Here is a 21,496-nt window from a genome sequence, read left to right on the forward strand (position 1 = left end):
ATACATACAGAAAGACATTCTTCCTTTCATGTGCGCATACACATAGATGATAACATTACTTAAGAGTGGAAAGTTATGCACAGGACGAAATTTTCTTTCTTTTTTTCTTTTCGGTCTTTTTGCCTTTTCTAGAGCCGCTCCCGCGGCATATGGAGTTTCCCAGGCTAGGGGTCTAATTGGAGCTTGTAGCCGCCGGCCTACGCCAGAGCCACAGCAACGCGGGATCTGAGCCGCGTCTACAACCTACACCACAGCTCACAGCAACACCGGATCTTTAACCCACTGAGCAAGGCCAGGGATCAAACATGCAACCTCATGGTTCCTAGTAGGATTCATTAACCACTGAGCCATGATGGGAACTCCAAAATTTTCTTATATGCTATAAAATTTCTTAGATATAAAGACCAAATTTTCTTAATAAGTACCATAGGATTACATTTCTTTTTTATTGATCTCATAGGTTCAGTTTTACTCTTCTATGCCTCAAGGATTGATTATTATTAAATTCCTTTTCATTTTTTATTTTTTAATAAGATATTTTATTTAACCCTATATATCCAAAATATTATCATTTCAACCAATAATCAACATGAAAAATTACTGAGATGTTCTGTGCTTTTTTTAAAATGATTTTTATTTTTTTCCATTATAGCTGGTTTACAATGTTCTGTCAAATTTATTACTGTATAGCAAAGTTACCCAGTCACACATACATATGTATATATGCGTTTTTGTGTGTGTATGTCTTTTTAAGGATGCACCCACGGCATAGGGAGGTTCCCAGGCTAGAGGCTGAATTGGAGCTGTAGCCATTGGCCTACGCCACAGCCATAGCAATGCAGGATCTGAGCCGCGTCTATGACCTAAACTACAGCCTACCACAACGCCAGATCCTTAACCTACTGAGTGAAGCCAGGGATTGAACCTGCGTCCTCATGGATACTAGTCAGATTCGTTTCCACTGAGCCATGACAGAAACTCTTAAATTCCTTTTCAAAACTGCAAAAATTTTTTCTATGGAAGTTAATTAAAATTCATGACTCTGATAGCACCTCAATGCAGACTTTAGGAGACAAATACTTGAATTCTATTAAAAGATGTTATGTATTCAAATGATACTTAACCTGACTTTGATATGCCCAGGCAGCTACACAACAATCAAAATACTTAACGCTACCAAGAATTTGCGTATACTAGGAAGAAAATAATTTACAGTTCAACTTATAACAATTTACACTCTTCTCAGCCTAATCAATACATTTTAAGATGTTCTGCATATTGAATTAGGTAATACCAAGTTGTAAATCTTTTACCTAATCATTTATCCTTTCTCCTTCTTGAATATATAACCATTTGCTCTCAACAGGATCATTCCCACTAGGTATGAAAAATACTTAAGTGTGTATCTGTTTCTCTCTCTCTCTCTCTCTGTCTCACACAGACACACACACACACACACACACACATTTCCTACTTTGGCCTCATCTCCGCTAATGACTGTCCTCTCTCCTACCTTTCCCATACAAATTCTCAAAACCATTTCTCATCTCACATACACACTTTAAGCCATGACATCTGGCTTCTATCTCCCTCACTTCTCAGAAATTTTCTTTGCAAACTTCAGTAATGACCCCAATGGCAACAGATCTAATGGACATTTTTAAGTGGATGTCATATTTACTTTTCAATAAATTCAAAACAGGTGTCTACCCTCTTTGTCAAAACACCCTCTTCTTTGGCTTCCCAGACCTAGCACTCTCCTGGTGTGCTACCAGTTCTTGCTACTTACTGTAGTTTTTTATATATATGTATATTTATATTATAGATAAATATAATATATATCTATAGGTACATAAATATTTATATTATATATTAATATATATCTATAATATATTATAGTTATATATTATATATATATATTTGTACAGTGTGAGTTTTTAAGGTGTATAATGTGATAATTTTATACACATATACATTGTGAAATGAGTACCAATGTGTCAAGTTAGTTAACACATCCATCATCTCAGATGATGATGTGATGAAAACATGATCTACTTTCTTAGCAAAGGTCAAGTTTACAATTATGGAAAACAGCATAGCAATTCCTCAAAATATTAAAAAAGGAACTACGATATGATCCAGCAATCCTACTTCTGGTATATATCCAAAGGAAATTAAATCATTATTTCCAAGAGATATCTGCTCTCCCATATTCATAGCCATTGATAGATGAATGGATAAAGAAAATGTGGTAAAATATGTATATATATTTTATTTTATTTTACAAGCCATTGATAGATGAATGGATAAAGAAAATGTGGTAAAATATGTATATATATTTTATTTTATTTTACAAGCTCATCTTCTTCAGATATCTGCCTAAATGACTTAATCCCTCAAGACTTAATTCAGGCCCTTTTGTTTTTTCACCATATCCTCTCCTTATGCAATCTCATCATCACTGAAAACTTTAATTACCACCTTGATGCAGGTGACTCATTAAATTCATATCTTCAGCCCAGATAAATTCTCCAGACTTGAATAATTTCATGAATATCTGACATATCCAATTAACTCTCTCAAAGGCATTTAAAATGTCACCATATCCAATACACGCTTACGGTTTCTGCATATTTCTAACTTTTCTTCCAGGGCACCATCCCCATGATGGCACCATGATCTTCCACATCGTCAAGCCAGACACCTGGGAGCCCTCCATCTCTCTTTCTCCTGCATCTTCACATCCAAGTAGTACTCATCTCACTTCCTAAAGATGTCTTAAAAACCTGCTCGCACCATTTCCATTGCTCCCCCGTAATTCAAGCACCATCATCTCTCACTAAGAGTGTAACAAAGACTTCCTAACTGGTCTTCTCACATCCATTCTTGCTTCTCTGTAATGCCTCCAAACTGCTATGAGTGATCTTTTTAAAAAAATAATAGTTTCTGAGTATGTTATCTCCCTGCTAAAACCCTACAGTAACTGCTCATTTCCCTCCAGATGCAGATTAAAACCTTTACCACAAACTCTAAGGCATTGGTAGGATCTGGCCTCATTCCATTGCTCCAACACCATGCTCCCACACTTGCTTCCCTGCTTTAGCTCACAAATGTATCATGCTGCCTCCTGCCACAGGGCCTTGACACATGCTGTTCCTTGAACGCTCTTTTACTGATTTCACCCAGGCTACTCCTATTCATCCTTCAGCTCTCAGCTCACACACCACTTTCTCAAGGAAGCTTTTGTAACACAGACTGGACCAAATCTTCCTTCACATACACTTTTTTTTTGGCCTTTCCTGCATCATGTGGAAGTCCCTGGGCCAAGGACTGAACTGCACCATAGTAGCTGCCAGAGCCACTACAGTGACACCACCAGATCTTTAACCCACTGCACCACAAGGGAGCTCCTACATACACTCTTAAAGTATTACATATACCCTTCGTAATACTTCAGACTGACAAATTAACATTACCTTGCTCAACTACTTGATTGATTTTTTTCCCTTTATTTCTCTCGGTTCCATTAGGTAGAGAAATAATTTACATTTTTGCACACCGCTGTATCTCTATGGCCTGCATAACTCCTCACCAAAGTCTCAATTGTGTTGAATGAGAAAATGACTTAACTCTAAAACCCTAATCACAGTTGGAGAATTGGTATAAAAACCAGCCACACCATTCTCATTTGTAAAATGCCCAGTCAATGAGTAGATACAGTAATATTTCACAAATAACTTCAGCTATATGATATAAAAAGAAGCTCTAACATATGTTTTCCAGATTGCAATGTATTAAAATGATGCACAATGTATCACACCAGGAATCTAATTTTGCAGAAGCCAGGTCCAAATTGCTCCGGAAATGCATGACTGTTCATTCTTACTAATCTGAAAGTAATCACAAAACTTCAACTAGTATTCTCTGGGCTTTTGTAGAAACTAGTTTATATTGAAGGGCCAAAGAAGTATCTAATATATTATCTACACAGCTTTTCAATATTGATGAGACGGTTTCGCTTCCACATGTTTTTTTTTGTTTTGTTTTTTTGGTTTTTTTTGCTTCTTTTTTTGTTTTGTTTTTGCTCCCTTGGTTCAGGGCAGAGATTCTCAATGAGAGGAGGCATTAAGCCTATTGCACCCAGAGTTACTCACAGTAAAGAGCCTAACAACTGACCCATGAATTCATTAAAATGCCCAAATTATACATGTTTCCTGAAAGGATTTTAAATTCTGCTAGATTAAAAAGAACTTCCTGTCACTTACTATCTATTAGAGACCTGATATTTTTAATTTTTCTCAGTAGACTACTGAATTTAGAAATTCAAAGACCAATAACTTGAGTTTATACAGAGATTATTATTGGTAGAGATTCCTTAAAATAACTTATGAAATGTCAGTAGCCGTTGAAAATGTAAAAATAAGTGGATTAAATGATATTAAAAAGTACATTTATATATAACAATTCATCACTGTAATAGTAACACATACACTTAAAGAAATATATGGAAGTTCCCTTTGTGGCTTAGCAGTTAAAAAACCCGATTAGTATCCATTAGGATGCGGGTTTGATCGCTGGCCTCACTCAGTAGGTTAAGGATCCAGCATTGCCATGACTATGGTACAGATCACAGATGTGGCTCGGCTCTAGTGTTGCCGTGGCTGTGGCATAGGCCGGCAGTTGCAGCTCTGATTCGACCCTTAGCTTGGGGAGTTCCATATGCTGTGGAGTGCAGCCCTAAGAAAAAGGCAGGAAAAAAAAAAGGTGAGAAAAGAAATATAATAAAAATTATTGGAATAAATGAACACGTATTCTTGATGCCATAAAGTTCAAACATGCATTTTTAAAATGTATAAATGAGAGAGACAGAGGTGGGCAGTGCCCTTGCTCTCTCACCTGGGCACCCAGGTCATTGTAGAGAATCTTCAGAGAAGTCAGTTGCTCATCCATCCCTTTGGGGTTGTCGGTTTGCTGCTTCTGGACGATGTGCCGTCCTGTCTTGATCACCGTCTCCACTTCAAGCTTGACTTCACTCAAGATTTTATAGAGTTTCTTAGAAATAAAGCAAGATAAACTTTATATATTGTAGTGAAATCATGCCAACTGAAATCATTTCAGAACGTGGTGTACAAAGATTGACAGCTAAGAACTCACTATGGAGATCAGGGGGCTTTATCTTTCTCAGAGCTGGTTCAAAGGATGAGTAAAATGATATCAAGGTTGAGTAACATTTAAAAATCAGATAAGAAAGTACAGACAAAGAGATTATTCTTGTTTTATTTAAAAAAAAACCTCAAGTATGTTTTAAAGATTGATAAAAGTACTTGATAATATGAACATTTTTCCTACATAAAATGAGAAAACATTAGGACTAAAATTGAATGTCTAATATTTTATTAAATTACATTTTTAAAAAAACCTTAAGTGCTATTACAAGAAAAAAAAGTCAACTTTGGCTACTTTGGGCATTTGGAATTTGGAAATATTAAAATTCATTTTTTTTCTTACAACTCCCTGAAGGACCAAGTCTACCACAATGAGCACATATTAGCTATATAATGAAAAGATATACAAAAACTCAATATACCAATATATATATATGACTATAGGAAGTCAGAGTTATGTAGGTCAAATTCAGAGTTGTCCTCATCCTTATTATTCTGAAAGTAAGAAATTTATTCTGAGCAGGTTCTCTGTCTCCATTTATCATAATCTTGACCTGATACACCTCATGTGGCTCTGTCACATAATAATAGACCACTGCACTCTTTACACAAGGTCAAAGGCAGTGCTTGCTTTGTTGATCTCTATATCTCAGTAAATAAATAAATATTCATATTCATACCTGCTCATGCCAAGTATAGTTGATTTATAATACTGTGCCAATTTCTGCTGTACAGCAAAATGACCCAGTCAAATATACACATACACATATACATTCCTTTTTTTTTTTTTTGTCTTTCTGCCTTTTTCTAGGGTTACTCCCATGGCATACGGAGGTTCCCAGGCTAGGGATCTAACCAGAGCTGTAGCCGTAGCTGCTGGCCTATGCCAGAGCCACAGCAGCACGGGATCTGAGCTGAGTCTGTGACCCACACCACAGCTCATGGCAATGCCAGATCCTCAACCCACTGAGCGAGGCCAGGGGCCGAACCCGCAACCCCATGGTTCCTAGTCGGATTAATTTCCACTGTGCCACAATGGGAGCTCCCTATACATTCCTTTTCTTATGTTATCTTCTAACAAGCTCTATCCCAAGAGACTGGATATAGTTTTCTGGGCTATACAGTAGGACCTCACTGCTTATCTATTCTAAATGTAATAGTTTGCATCTATTAACCCCAAACTCCCTCCATCTCACTCCCTCCTCCCTCCCCCTTGGCAAACACAAGTCTGTTCTCTGTGTCTGTTTCTGTTCTGTATTGATAGGTTCATTTGTGCCATATTTTAGATTCCATATATAAGGGATATCAGATGTTATTTGTCTTTCTCTTTTTGACTTACTTCACTTAGTATGATAATCTCTAGTTGCATTATCCCAGCTTTCAAATAATCAAACAACCTTCAGTATGAAACAGGTATGTGGAAACTGCAATTTTTAAAAGCATAAAGAACTCTTCCTAGACTTTCCTTGTCTTAACACACATCTTTAGTTTTTTCATGATTCTTCTCAAGGAGAACACTCATTCTAAGATTGTGTATGCTTAGCCACATTATTTTAAACTTCTATGCAATTGAATATTAAAATTTAAGACTAAAATAGTAATAAGGCCTTATAAATAATTTTCTTTCACGTCTTAGATTTAAACTTTGATTAAAAAATTTATTTTTCTAGAGAATGATTTTTTATGCTACAATATTCATGACATCACTCTAAGTGTAATTTCTTCTTTCATATTTTAGCCTTAAACTTTACAAATTAAAATTTAAATTTTTACTTTCCTTGAGAATGAATTTGTTGTACACTGCAATATTCCTAACATTCATTCTAACTCATCCTTTAAAATTTTCTGATTGGTCACATTCTGGCAAAGCCTTTTCTAACTTCACATGTGACTAAGATGTGTTTCCTTTGTTTTTTTTTTTAATCATGTCATATACACATCTGTTCTAATTTCTTTATCTCATTACCCTGTACTACCTGACTTTACTCTCTGTCGACTCTCTCCTACCCTTATCTCCTGAGAGGAAAAGACCATGCTTCCTATTTTTTAACCTATTTTTCATCCTTTATCCCCATTCTTAGCACAATGCAGACTAACAATTATGGAATAAAACAGGTCCTGAAGCCCTAGGTGAAGCCATATTAACTGCTAGAAAACCCACTGTACACATCAACCACCAACAGCCTCACCATACACTTGTCCAAGTGGGTCTGTATGACATCAGGGTCCACATCCTTCACATCCAGAACATGAAGTTCTGCTTTCACACCATCCAGCACGCGCTTGCAGTCAAGCATGCGCTGTTCAAAGTTAGCAGGCTTCTGGAAAAGCTGGAACTTTGTGGACACCTCTCGAAGCTTCCTCTGTTTGCAGAAATGAAAATAACATGCCATTCACATCAAAAATGATCATCTCTCTCAGCAGACAATATCAGCATAACACATACTCCTAGAAAGCTGTAGAACAAAGCACCTGTAAGCATTCCTGGAAGGAACTCAGTGAGGTTGCCCCATCACCTTAGTGAACGGCACACAGCCCAGTGTCATGAATTACCTGCCACTCAGTGTCCCAGTCTGAGATATAGGGAAAGGCTAAGCTAGCCTGGCTGGAATTAAAACTGTATTAATTTTCTCATCTGTTTGAAAAACACACTTCAGGAATCTAGAACTCACAATGCCCTTCATCGCAAGCTCAGAGGGAAAAGCTGGTCTCAGATCCCCGACTAAGGAACTTAGTGGTACCACAGCCCAGGCACTCAGTCTGCCCAGTATACCAGCCACACCAGTACTGATGGAGGCTCTGCATCAATGGAAAAATCCATACAAAGGAAACTTCTAGATCCAGCTTGCTCTCTTCTCAACCCAACTAGCAAACTCAGTTCCAATAGTTTGTACCCATGCAACAATTTGTTTCAGCTGCTCTGCCTGCAACAGTGCATCTCAACACATCACTCCCATCCCATTCTTGACATCATGAGAAAACCAAAGGCATCCAAGTTGTCAGCTCTTTCTCATTTTATGCTTTTGTTTTTTGGGTTTGGTTTTTAGGGCCACACCTGGGACATGTGGAAGTTCCCAGGCTAGGGGTCAAATCGTAGCTGTAGCTGCTGGCCTACACCACAGCCACAGCAATGCCAGATCTGAGCCACGTCTGTGGCCTCCATCAGAGCTCATGGCAACACCAGATCCTTAACCCACTGAGCAAAGCCAGAGATCGAACCCACATCCTCATGGATACTAGTCGGGTGCTTAACCCGCTGAGACACAATGGGAACTCCCTTTCTCATTCTATTTTTATGCCCAACACACTGAAAAGTAAAAGGAGGCTGCCCTCCCTCATCACCTGGAGCACATCCGTCTGACTTCCTCCTCTAGCAGCCCTGCCATCTGGGGAGGTCGGAAGCTGCAAACGTGTACTTCTTCTCAGCTCCTCTAGAGTTAGCTCATGGGCTGAGATCTCTGCTTGAATTTTCTACAAAGAGATTAGAAAAGAGAATGTCTTCTTTTTAAGTTTCATAGAGTCATACAACACATAAGAATATACTGACCCCTATACAGGCTTTGGTAAGTGTGCAGTATAATAATATGGACCATATTGTACGACTGTGATATGCTGTGCACAAAGCTCTTTGCAGCTGTCATTTCTAATGTTCACCACTTATTTATAAAGAGGGGATTTTCCCAATTTCATAGCTTAGAAAACTAATTTTAAGCGGTGGTCATTTGCCAGGACCTTACATAGAAACCATGAGAACCCAAACCTGCCCTGTGAGTAAGGTCAGCCTTTCTCGCCGACTCTTGGTTGGGATGGCAGGAGGGGCTGGTATCCTTGCAAGTGGGGAGACACTTTAGGATTCACATCCATGACAGTACCTGGGCTTCCTGTGGGACCTGGAAGGCGTCTATCCTGTCAGTCAAGTACGTTGTAAGCTGCTTGTCCAGCTCCCCTAAGCTCTCCTGCAAGACCTGAAGCATGTGGTCAGTTTCCCGCAGGACCTGGAGTTGTTTTTCCAAAGAAATCTGCCTGCTCTCTGCCTACATGGGGGAAAATTTAATGATTAGTCACTCAGCACAAATACAAACAGCTGAATATAAGAAAACCAAGGAACAGACTATAAAAGCACTACCTCAAGACTTTAGCCTGAATCATAAATAAATAATAACTAGCAATGATAACAGTGAAAAGGTCCTTCTTGTATCTTACATATCTTGCAGGAAACTACTAATTTTTATTATGTTGTTATTCTCTCTTTTTTTTTTTTTTTTAACTGCCACATCTGCGGCTATGGAAGTTCCCAGGCTAGGGGTCAAACAGAGCTGCAGCTGAGGGCTATGCCACATCCACAGCGACACTGGATCCGAGCAGCATCTCCAACTATTCCACAGCTCTTGGCAATGCCACATCCTTAACCCACTGAGCAAGGCCAGGTATCAAACCCACATCCTCACAGACATTATGTTGGGTTCTTAAGCCACAACAGGGACTCCTATGCGACTATTCCTATATAGACCTGTAACATAACCCTTAAAGGAAATTAAATAGTTCACTGTTAGAAATGATCTCAAAGATAAATCAAGTTCTGCCTGCCTGCTAAGTGTAAGGTCTGCTCCCCTCCACCTCCTATTTCAAGGCTCTCAACATCCCTGTTGGTTCCCAGGTTCCCCCCACCCCCGCAGAAGTTCTTGAGGTCAGCTTAATGACCAACACTCATTCGTGGCCTGGTTCTTACCAGGTGACTCAGTTCTTCATATCGACCGTTGAAAGCCTCCAGTTTCTCACTGATTATATCATCAAGGATCCCTCCATCAATCAGAGTCTGGCCAAGTTCCCGAATCTGCGTGCGATTATCCGCTGGATGGCGCAAAACAGACTCTAGAGACTGGACAGGGACAGGGGCAAAAGTAATGCATTTACCAAGGCAAAAGGCAGCAAGGATCCTAACAACATTATTTTTCTTTAAATAATTCCATTTCCTAAAAATCTACCTAAGGAACAAGATCATAAATGATTCACAAAAATACCCCTCGTGGTATCAATAAATACATAAAATTGAGAACTCCCCATAAATAATGATATATAATTCCATAATTGCAATAATTATTAATTACATGGGCAAATGTTCATGATATGATAACAAAGTTTAAAAGCAAAAATCGTTATACTAATAAAATTATCTCAAATTGTTGTTGATTATATAATAAAAATAGGCACTCATTTTTCTACATCTATAAAATGCAAGGTACTGTTTTATACACACAATTTATATATAAATACATAGATGAATCCAATTAATCGTCACACTAAATATTATTCCCATGTTACAAAGGGGAAAACAGAATCTCAGAAAAGTTAAGTAATGTGCCCATATACACACAGTAAAAAGAAGAGCTAAGATTCCAACTTAGTTCCAAAGTCTTAGTGATTCCAAAGCCTTTGATCCAGTTACTATAAAGTACTACCTTCCAGTCTGGATATGTAAAAGTAGTCATAAGAATTTGGAAGAAATATATTAAAATGCTGTAAAGGGTTATCTTAGACTTTACTTCATACTTTTCTCTATTTTCCATATTTCTAGAAGGTACATGCTTTAACTCTTATGTTAAAGTACATGTTTTTCAAAATCACTTTCATAATTTTTAATCCTCTCAGTCTCTCACTCTGCTATTTCACTTGAGAAATGACATCTTTTCTCCAGCAGAATGTGGCTCCTGGAATTCAGACACCACATTTGACATTTCTTTTTTTTGGGGGGGGCACACCACACCACGCCACACACAGAAGTTCCCCGGCCAGGGATCGAACTGCACCACAGCAGCAACCCAAGCCACAGCAGTGACGATGTTAGATCCTTAACCCACTGAGCTACCAGGGACCTGCAGCATAGCCATCTTCTTCCTCTTTTTTCTTTTTTCTTTTCAGGGCCACACCCACAGCATATGGAAGTTTCCAGGCTCGGGGTCAAATCGGAGCTGCAGCTGCCAGCCTACGCCACAGCCAGAGCAATGCCAGATCCGAGCCTCATGTGCAACCTACACCACAGCTCACAGCAATGCCGGATCCTTCCCCCACTGAGCAAGGCCAGAGATCAAACCCATGTCCTCATGGATACTAGACAGGTTCTTAACCCACCGAGCCACAATGGGAATTCCTTTTTTAAAAAAAAATCTATTCTTCTTTTTTTTGGGGGGAGGCACATCTATGGCATGTAGATGTTCCAAGACCAGAGATCAAATGGTGCAACAGCAGTGACAATGCCAAATCCTTAACCTACTAAGCCGCCAGGGAACTCCTAAAAAAAAAAATCTATTTTCTCCACATTGTAATCCATTGAAGAAAAAGTTATCAACTTCTCATATGCCACAGGCTATGCTAGTAACTGGGGAACAACCAAAAATTCAGGCACATGTTTTGGCCTCAAGGAGCTCAAGTTCAGGCTTGAGGACCGGATCTCATGCCTCCAGCACTGCCCTCTCAAGCCTGTCCTCCAATTTTTCACACCTTAAGACAACAGAAGAGGAGCCATTGTGAACACAATCTTTGCCATGTCTAACAAGCAAAGATGACTTAATGAAGAAACAAGAGAGCGATTATGCTAATAACATAAGCAAAATTTTATCCAGGGACTGGTAAAAACAATGTGGAAAATCACTAGAGTGCTTTATGAAGTCTAAAATGCACCCATTAACAAGCAACTAACCACCTCCTGAGGCTGAGCTGGTGGGTCACCAATAATCTAAACAGACACGATGGTATAAATACTTCAGGCAATGGGAGAAAACACAAGATGCACCGAAAACCACTGAGGAAGCAAAAGTTTTTGCTGTCATAAGGCATTATATTCCTCTTTTGAATATTCAGTTGGCCTCATTACAACAAAAAGAACCATCCGGAATGCAGGCTCCTACCTCTAGGGCTTCGCTCACAGCATCTGTCTTCTCAGGCAGGGACTCTGTGCTCTTCATCCGCTCCTCCAGAGTGTTTAGCCAGGTCATCTCAAGATCCAAATAGTGAAGCAGTTCAATCCAACAAGACCACACCTCCTAAGTTGGCAGGAAAAAGTTAGAGACGATAAGAAGCCGTTAGAGATATGGAGCATTTTTACTGCTACGCAGGCTCTGTAATCAGTAATAATTTCATTTAGACATGAACATATTTGGGCATTTAGAAACTGATGAAGCTGGAATTTCAAATAAGGGAAATAAAATCTAATTCTTTAGTAAATCACATTAGAGCAATTGGAGGGAGATGGCAGGCAAAGAGGAATGAGCTGCCTCACTCTTCACACAAAGATAAATTTCAAAGATCTGATTATAGGTCAAAAATAAAATTATATAATTAGGAGGAGAAACCAAGAAGGGAAACAGTATTAGTTTGTTTTTTAAATAGAAAGGTAAAACAATACTCAGATTTGCAACACTTTTTTCCTTCTTTATACAGCTGCATGGAAGAGGTTCCCAGGCTAGGGGTCGAATCAGAGCTACAGCTGCCGATCTACACCACAGCCACAGCAACGCAGGATCCAAGCCACATCTGTGACCTACACCACAAAGCTTGCAGCAACGCTGGATCCTTAACCTACTGAGCGAGGCCTGGGATTGAACCTGCGTCCTCATGGATACTTGTCGGGTTTGTTACCACTGAGCCGCAAGGGAACTCCAGGAGGGACCCATTTGATTAATAAACTTAGGAAAGAGTTGAGTACAGAGCCTCCCTGGTCCCCTCTCAGATCCACTGCCTGAGAGAACACTTTCTCTCAGGCTCTGCACATGAGGTATGCTTACCAGGTCAAAGGTCAGCAAGTTTTTCTATAAAAGGCCAGATAGTAAATATTTTAGTTTTTAACAGGCTGCATCTGGTCTCTGTCACAGACGAAGCTTTTTTTTTTCCGTGTGGGGTATGTGTGCAGTGTTTTGTTTTTAATAACTCTTTAAAAGTATACCAACCATTTTTAAGTTCCTGGATCATACAGAAAACAGATTTGACTCTCAGGCTGTAATTTGTTAACCCCAGGCTAAGACTAAAAGGTAAAAGAGGTATCTAGTCCCCCACATGTCTATAGGCAGAAAACAGGCTGAGAAATCTACTCAGATGCAAGCTGAGCCCTATTTCTTATGGAAGGAAAGGCCAGCTCACAGACAAGGTCTCTGGAGAAGCAGCACAGGCCCCTAAATCAAGCAACAGTCCCTGCCTGGGAAGAGGGGTCCTAACTATATGTGCCTGCGATTTTTATCTTCCACTGCGCCCCAGGTGTGCAGAATGGGCGTGTCCACTGAGGTTCGCCTCACCACTGGGTTGGGGATATAAGGTACAGGCAACTTAGATTTTTAGGGCTCAGGCTGCCAGATCGAGAGGGGCCACACCCACACACCTGCACCTGAAGAAACAGTTCCAAGGAGCTACACTTGTATCTGCACCTGATGCAGATCACAAGACACTGGGATTGGAGCATGATGCTGTACTGGATAAGACTTTAGGAGGCCCTGGGAGAGCCTAAGAGTATTTTGCATGCAGAAGGAACATAAGTAACTTACGACCAGAGAGTGAACTACGGTGAATTTAACAAATGTACTGCCATGACTCCCATGAAGTGGGGGAATTGTTTCTTTCTCCCTTAGAATGTGGGCTGACCTTGTGACTTGCTTAGAACAAAAGAAGGCTACAGAGGTGACAGTGTGCCAAAGTGCAGACCTAGCCTTTAAAAGGACTGGCAGCTTCTGCTGTCTCTCTCTTATAAGCCAGCTGCCACGCTATAGATAAGCCATAAAACTGAGAGGCCTCATGGAGGGAGATCTGGAGGATGAGAGGCCGTCGTGAAGGTTCCAGTAAAGCTCCCAGGTGAATGCAGCAGCGACCTGGGTGAAATATCCATAAACCACATGGAGCTGGATAGCCACGCAGCTGAGCCAAACCAACCCAGAGAATCATGAAAAATAATGTAGGGTTGGTTTTTGTAAGCCATTATGTTTTTTTTGTTGTTGTTGTCTTTTTGTCTTTTCTAGGGCCACACCTGCAGCATATGGAGGTTCCCAGGCTAGGGGTCTAATCAGAGCTATAGTGGCCTGCCTACTGCATGGCCATAGTAACACAGGATCCGAGCCACAGCTCATGGCAACACCAGATCCTTAATCCACTGAGCGAGGCCTGGGATCAAACCTGCAACCTCATGGTTCCTAGTCAGATTCATTAACCACTGAGCCACGAAGGGAACTCCACAAGGCATTATGCTTTGGCGAGGTTTGTTACACAGCAATTAATAACTGAAACATAGTGGTTTTTAGTGAAGTATATGAAAACAACGTAAGAATAGACACCACTTTCTGGATAATGATTAGTTCAGGAGACGGGATGGGAAAAAAGAGAACAGGTTCTGTAATGCCAATTAATTTTATCTTAAAAACAAGATCTGGGGCATTCCTGCTGTGGCACAGCGGAAACGAATCCCACTAGTATCCATGAGGATGCAGGTTCGATTCCTGGCCTCGCTCAGTGGATTGGGGATCCAGCATTGCTGTGAGCTGTGGTGTAGGTCACAGATATGGCTCAGAGCTGTGTTGCTGTGGCTGTGGTGTAGGCTGGCAGCTGTAGCTCCGATTCCACCCCTAGCCTGGGAATTCCATAAGCCTTGGTACAGCTCTAAGCAGAGCAAAAAAAAAAAAGATCTGGAAAAATATGGCAAAATGTTAACCTCAGTTATATCTGAGGGATATGTATGTAGGTGTTAGTAATATCTATACTCTTCCGTAAGTTTGAAATATTTCATGATTTAAAACACCGTAAAAGGAATCTAGAAATAAGCAAGGCAATAAAGCTGGACTCTTCAGAAGAAAGGCATCCTGACTCTAATTTAGAAATCTGCACTCTTTCTACCCAAGATCCCTTGGTAATTCCTCGGTAATTCTAAGAGTGCTTCCATTTTGAAACCTCTTTTTTTCTTCTTGTCACTTCCCCTTTCAAAGATATCAAGGTGTCATCTTTTCTCTTTCATCTACATTGGTTTCTTACATTTTTCTTTTTCTTCTCTCAACTAACTCCAAAATAACTCTGAAAGTAATTCTCCAAGCCATACTAAAACCTCAAAATATTTCATTCCTCATTTTCAAACGGTCACCTCTGGGACATAAAGACACCCGTGAAGAAATGATACAGAATTCATGGTGGCCTTTTATTAAACTCGGGATAACCTGGGGACTCCATTCATTATGTGAACATATTGTGAGCAGTAATTTAGGCGGTAAATAAATAGGAAAACAATAACAACAAAAAGAAAGTTCTGGGTGGTTAGAACAGAGAAGAAAACATGGACAAGACCATCACAGAATTCAATTCCTGGATCATCCACTGAGACGTAAGATTAGCTATACATAATGTTTTATATTATGTTTACAGAAATTTAAATTCTCAAATGAGTAACCTCCACTGTTCCATGTTAGACAATATCTTAATATTAAAGAATGAGGTTTTATTTGACCTGCAACTTTCCTATTAACACAAATACATATATTTCCAGTTTCCAAATTTCCAATCTCATATTTATCTCAGCACAAAATAGCTTCAGAACAAGTGAGGAATGAGTGGATTTGGTTTAAACATTGCACTCGTGATTACCATTTTATTTTATTTTTTTTTTTTTTTGGTCTTTTTGCTATTTCTTGGGCCGCTCCCGCGGCATATGGAGGTTCCCAGGCTAGAGGTCCAATCGGAGCCATAGCTAGCCACCGGCCTACGCCAGAGCCACAGCAACGCGGGATCCGAGCCGCGTCTGCAACCTACACCACAGTTCACGGCAACACCGGATCGTTAACCCACTGAGCAAGGGCAGGGACCGAACCCGCAACCTCATGGTTCCTAGTCGGATTCGTTAACCACTGCGCCACGACGGGAACTCCGTGATTACCATTTTAAAACTTACCACAAAACCATCATTTGTTTGGGGTTAAATTGAATTTAAATTAAATTGCTATATATTGAAGGGCTTCTTAAGTCTTTTCAATAAGATGTAACAAAAGTCACAGTAATATAAAAACAAACAAGCAAAAACTTAATTTTATTTAAAAAAAAAAAACTCATAGAATCATCTACATTTTAAACATCTTAAATCATCTACGTCTTAAAGGGGAAATGGTCCAGCAAAATATGAGCACATTCAAGTTAGTCTTCCCTTAGCTCCAAACAAAACCTATAGTTTTAAAAACTATTTAAAAGAAAAATACCTCAATTCATCTCTGGTACTAACCAGGTAAAACAAAACAAAGAAGGTACTCACAGTATATTGTTTTAGAATTTTAGGACTGGAACAGACCCTATAGATCATCAGTAATATGAAAACTTTGACTTCACATATAGTAAATGCCTAAAGCTAAGAAATGACTTTTCCAAGAACTTTCCACTAACTGAAGGCAGATCTTGGTCTCCAGTTTTCTTTTCTTTTCTTTTTTTTTGTCTTTTGTCTTTTGAGGGCCACACGCATGGCATATGAAGGTTCCCAGGCTAGGGGTCCAATCGGAGCTGTAGCTGCCAGCCTACACCACAGCCATAGCAAGGCAGGATCCGAGCCACGTCTGTAACCTACACCACAGCTCATGGCAACACCGGATCCTTAACCCACTGAGCGGGGCCAAGGATCAAACCGGCATCCTCATGGATGCTAGTAGGGTTTGTTAACCACTGAGTCACCACGGGAACTCGGGCCTCCGGTTTTCTCTTCTCTCTGTTTTATTTTTATCATCCTATTATCTAAATTATTATCTAATAATTAGTTTCCAATGATTATTATTGTTGTTATTGTTAGCTCAATCCTGAAAGAACTGCTGTTCTTTTATAATCCACACTTGAAGAGACTCTCAGAAAGGCATTAGTGAAAAAATACCATACCTCTAGAGTGTGGCACTTTCCTCGAATTCGGTTACAAAGAAGTTGATAATTCTCCAGCACGACATTCAGTGCAGATGTCAATTCCTGGCCACCAGAGGGCACTTTTGCAGCTAATAACATGATGTTGTCCTTGAGAATCTTCACTCTCACCTCCTTCTGCAACACATCCTCTTTGGCCCTCTGTTCCAAGACAGAATGAACTTGAAAAGGGTCTCCCTGTCTCAGTAACCCATTTCTTTCTTTTCCACAAAATAACAAAACCAAAGTTAAAGCGTCTAAACGACTTTACCTAATTGGAACATTATTTAGATTATCACTCTAGAGAGTACTTGTGAAATAACACTACCTAAAAAAAATCTCACCTATTCTATGTCCCAAGGTACACAGTCCCCGTGCACACATTTCCTTCTAATAATAGCAGTGCTGACACCTAAAGTTATTCGAAATCATGTTTACTGACAGCAAGTATTTTCAAAGTCTGGGTCCATAAAAAGAATGAAGTGTATTCGTTTTAACGGACCACTGGATGTCAGAACGTGTTGGATTGAAATAAACATGTTTTCATGAAAAAATGGAGGTGCACCATAGTAGACGTATTCTTTAAAAATAAGAGAAACATATTTTTCTCCTGGAACATATGTTTATCTGCCCTTCTGATAATTAACATCATTTCAAAGATGATAAAGTTGGAAAGATCTGATCTAGAATTAACTTCCTGCCCGCCTCTCCTTCTGTGCTGATGAGGAAAATCAACCTAAAACAGCCTTTCATTTCCTCATGTAGCTTCTTTTTTTGCTGCTTACCGGTTTGAAATTTCTCTAGGGTGGGGTAAAATAATTAAGTGGAGTGGTATTTTAAATCCTAATGGGTGACTGACAGAATAAAGATAAAATGCTGCCCAATTAAGAGTTTTACTCTCATTTTTCTAAATTCTCATTCCTAGTGACCTTAAAAAACCCACAGAACTACAATACCCATTGTGCCAATAAGATGGTCCTTAACATGGTGAGTGACATTTAAAATATCTTATATACTAAGTATTTTTAAAATTTCAAGGCAAGCCACACTAATACATATATAAATATATATATATATATATATATATATTTCTGTGAAAACAGCACAATTTTCAAGTCCCTCTGCTTTACTTTGACTCATATACAACAATGCATTGATGAAATACAATCCTTTTAAAAAATTTCTGCCCAGAGATTTTTGCTTTTGTTATACTTGTAGGCAAGTTAACTGTGTAAAGCACTCAGTGTGTTACTAGATCTTTTTTTTTTTTTTTTTAAGTAGCTTTTAACACTCTCTCCTTTGGCTTCAGCACCAAAGGACACTTGAAGTTGTACTAGAAATGTGAGACTGATGCCTAGTTCTTTTATCATACAAAAAAGACGGAGTGTTCAAGCCTATTGACATAGAACTAGAAGTTTGCAGGAAATACATCCTATGCACCTGACTGCTATTAAATCCCTTGAGGACATTCCTACTGCTACTCTTCCCTGCTCTAACAAAACTTGGGTATGTGTGGGGCCCCGCGTATTACCTGGAAGATTACAGCTAGTGAAATAAAGATGAACTCCAATCAAACTGGGAAGTCTCTCTTGTTCCTTACAAAAAGTAATGCTTCCTGAACATTTTTGGAAATATACAGTGGGGGTGGTTGCACAACATAGCGAATATGACTGATGCCACTAAATTCGGGAGACATTCTCTGTGGCTCCCCAAGCTTCTAATGTAAGAGACATTTCTCAGGGGCCCTCATGAGCCAAGTAGAGTCTCAGCTTCCTATCCCTACTAAAATCATAGCGGCTGCCCTTCCTTTTTAAGAAAATTGAAATCTTACTATGAAAGACTGTAAGTATCTATCACATCCTCTGTAGACGATGAATTGATTTTACAGGGAGGAGGGGAGATATAAAGCCTATTGACCCTTACGGTCCCAGCCTCACCTTCATTTCCTCCACAGCACTTTCAAGTTCTTCTGGTGACTTGTACTCGAAATCCCTCTCCAGGTATTCCTCTTCTGCCTGGGTCATCCATTCCTGCATCTCGGCCAAGTCCTTCTTCAGGTTCACCACTTTTTCCTGACTTTCAGACAATCTGTTCTTCTGAATAGCAATCTAGGGAGCAAAAGCCATTCGTACAAATAAGCAAATCATAATACATTAAGATTACATTGTGTCAACGTCTAGTTTCTAGTATCTGAAGACACAGTAACAACATTCCACAAAAGAGCCAGAGGTTTAAAATTCAGACGAAACCCTTTCTGTATTTTGTGCTGATGCTACGGACTGTAAACAAGAATGAAACAATAATTATAACTGGGATTTGGTGTCACATGGTGGACATGAACCTAGGAATATCTACCATAATTTTGAAAATGCATAACTTCTGACAGAGTAATACTCAACTGAAGGATGCTAACCTACATCAATAAAGGCATATATTTCCAGGAAATCTACTATAGCATTATTTATGAAAAAAAAAGAAAACTGAAGCAACCACAATGTCCATTTTCTCCTTTTTCCCCATTAAGATGGCACTTTTAAAAAGCAGAGAAGAGGAGATTGCTATGAAAGATGTTCCTAAAACATTCCTCTACAAAATTTTGGTTTTGATCATCTACTATATTTGTGTATTGCACACAGAACCAAAAAGGTTACAGTAGGAGCTAAGTATTTGTTGAATCTGGAGCAATAACTTTTTTAACTCTCTCAGGAAGCCTAAAAATATTTTTCAGAGAGATCCTCCCTCTAGCCACAAACCACAGAGCAGCTAGAGCCCACTTCACTATTCAACCTCCCACTCAAATTAAATCTCTCGGCAGCGGTCACCTCCCAAGGCTTGTTTGCCTGTGAAACTGAAGGTAACAAAAAGGCAACAGAGGAAGAGGATGGCTCTCCCGAGAGTGAGGGACAATACTTAGTGGCCTTCCTGTTTCACACTCCAAAAATACACAGGGACTAAACAGGAATTTTGATTTCACTGCCCCAAATGGTACCCTAACAGCCAGCCTACTGCCAGCAAAATACACAGCCCTCCTTCCCAAGTCTTGCTGAGCAACACTTTAACCTGGTGAGCTTTAAAAAATTATACAGATTTCATGCCCCCACTTCCCCAAAATCCTCTTTACTAGTAGTTTCTAAACATTAGTCAGGTATACAGTTCACCCAGATTCATAGAGAAATGAGAAAAATAAAAACAATGTAGTAAACTTCTCAAAAAAAGCAAAGCTTAAAGTTATCGTTTATCCTGCAATTATATACTTTCTATATTTTGGTATTACATGTTTTTCCTTTCATGGTATCATGGATATAATAGATTGTTTTTATTTATTGATTTTATATGTCTATCCTTTCTTAGCAAAATATAAACATATGGCAATATTGTTTGTCCACAATTTCTTTATCCTTTTTACTACTCAGTGAAATAGAAGAGCCTAGAACTGCTTGAAATAATTACTCACACATCATGTGGTTGCCTCCTTCCCGAAGACACTTAAAAATTTCTCATGCATTTACTCCCATACTTTGAATCAGTAAAACAATTAATTCTGTTGTAATATGTAGATAAATAGATACACAGATCTGAATATCTATACGTGTCTATACATTTACCTACTAATCTATCAGCTGTCTATTTATTGCCTTCTCTGCTCCTCATTATCACTTCCAAACCATTTTCCTTATTTACTTCCCCTAAACACTCAGCTCCTTCAAGCACATGCCATCAAACTACAATAAATTTAGATGAATTTGAATTAGGATAGATATAAGATGGTATGATGAAATTATTTTCTTAAGTGGGACAATAAGATTGTAGTTGTCCTTATTCATGGAAGAAGCATGCTATTTAGGAGTGAAGTGTCATAACATTTTTGACCTCCTGTCAAAGGTACATAATTAGGAAAAAAAAACCCAAAGGGGTGTGTAGGTAGGGGAGGGGTGAAAAGAGTGGGGAGAGAGAGAAGAGGCAAATGTAGTAAAATATTAAGAATTGGCAAATTTTGGAATGGTTTATGGCTATTCTCTCAACAATTATTTCAACTTTTCTTTAAATTTCAACATGTTCAAAATAAGGAATTGGCGGTGGGGGGAACAAAACAAAATACTCAGGGATGCAAATATAAAATTTTCCTTTATAAAGATTAAACAAAAGACATCATATTAAGAGAGATATGCTATGTAAGTGAATGGGGTATTTGGGAATCTCACATTTTCTCCTCTCATTTTTTATCCCTTTCTCACTCACTCCAGCTCTATGCAACCTCACTATTATTTCACTAAAAAAACAGAAGCAATCAGAAGGGAAGGAGGCATAGTCCTCCTGTACCTGCGGCTGCCTCCCCTTCCATTATTGCGGAGGGACTTGCTAACAGCAGTTCTTTCACTTCCAGGGTGGACCCCACCCCCTCTCGCCTAATCACAGACTTGGTTGCAGAAACCACCCTCTCT

The 21,496-nt window shown here is 39.2% G+C and overlaps 1 protein-coding gene across 13 annotated transcripts in view; it reads right to left on the reverse strand.

Moving 5' to 3' along the window:
* UTRN (utrophin) overlaps positions 1-21,496 on the reverse strand; it is a 533,664-nt gene that overhangs the window by 319,578 nt on the left and 192,590 nt on the right. For all 13 annotated transcript variants that reach the window (XM_021072273.1, XM_021072283.1, XM_021072259.1 and 10 more), the window contains 8 exons: positions 18,992-19,162; positions 17,037-17,216; positions 12,071-12,205; positions 9,895-10,044; positions 9,038-9,199; positions 8,508-8,636; positions 7,355-7,528; positions 4,897-5,052 (listed from right to left, as the gene is read on the reverse strand). In XM_021072273.1, coding sequence (XP_020927932.1) covers positions 4,897-5,052; positions 7,355-7,528; positions 8,508-8,636; positions 9,038-9,199; positions 9,895-10,044; positions 12,071-12,205; positions 17,037-17,216; positions 18,992-19,162 — 1,257 coding nt within the window. The remainder of the gene's footprint in view (positions 1-4,896; positions 5,053-7,354; positions 7,529-8,507; positions 8,637-9,037; positions 9,200-9,894; positions 10,045-12,070; positions 12,206-17,036; positions 17,217-18,991; positions 19,163-21,496) is intronic.

This window comes from Sus scrofa, chromosome 1, assembly GCF_000003025.6.
Source record: "Sus scrofa isolate TJ Tabasco breed Duroc chromosome 1, Sscrofa11.1, whole genome shotgun sequence".
Lineage (NCBI taxonomy): Eukaryota > Metazoa > Chordata > Mammalia > Artiodactyla > Suidae > Sus > Sus scrofa.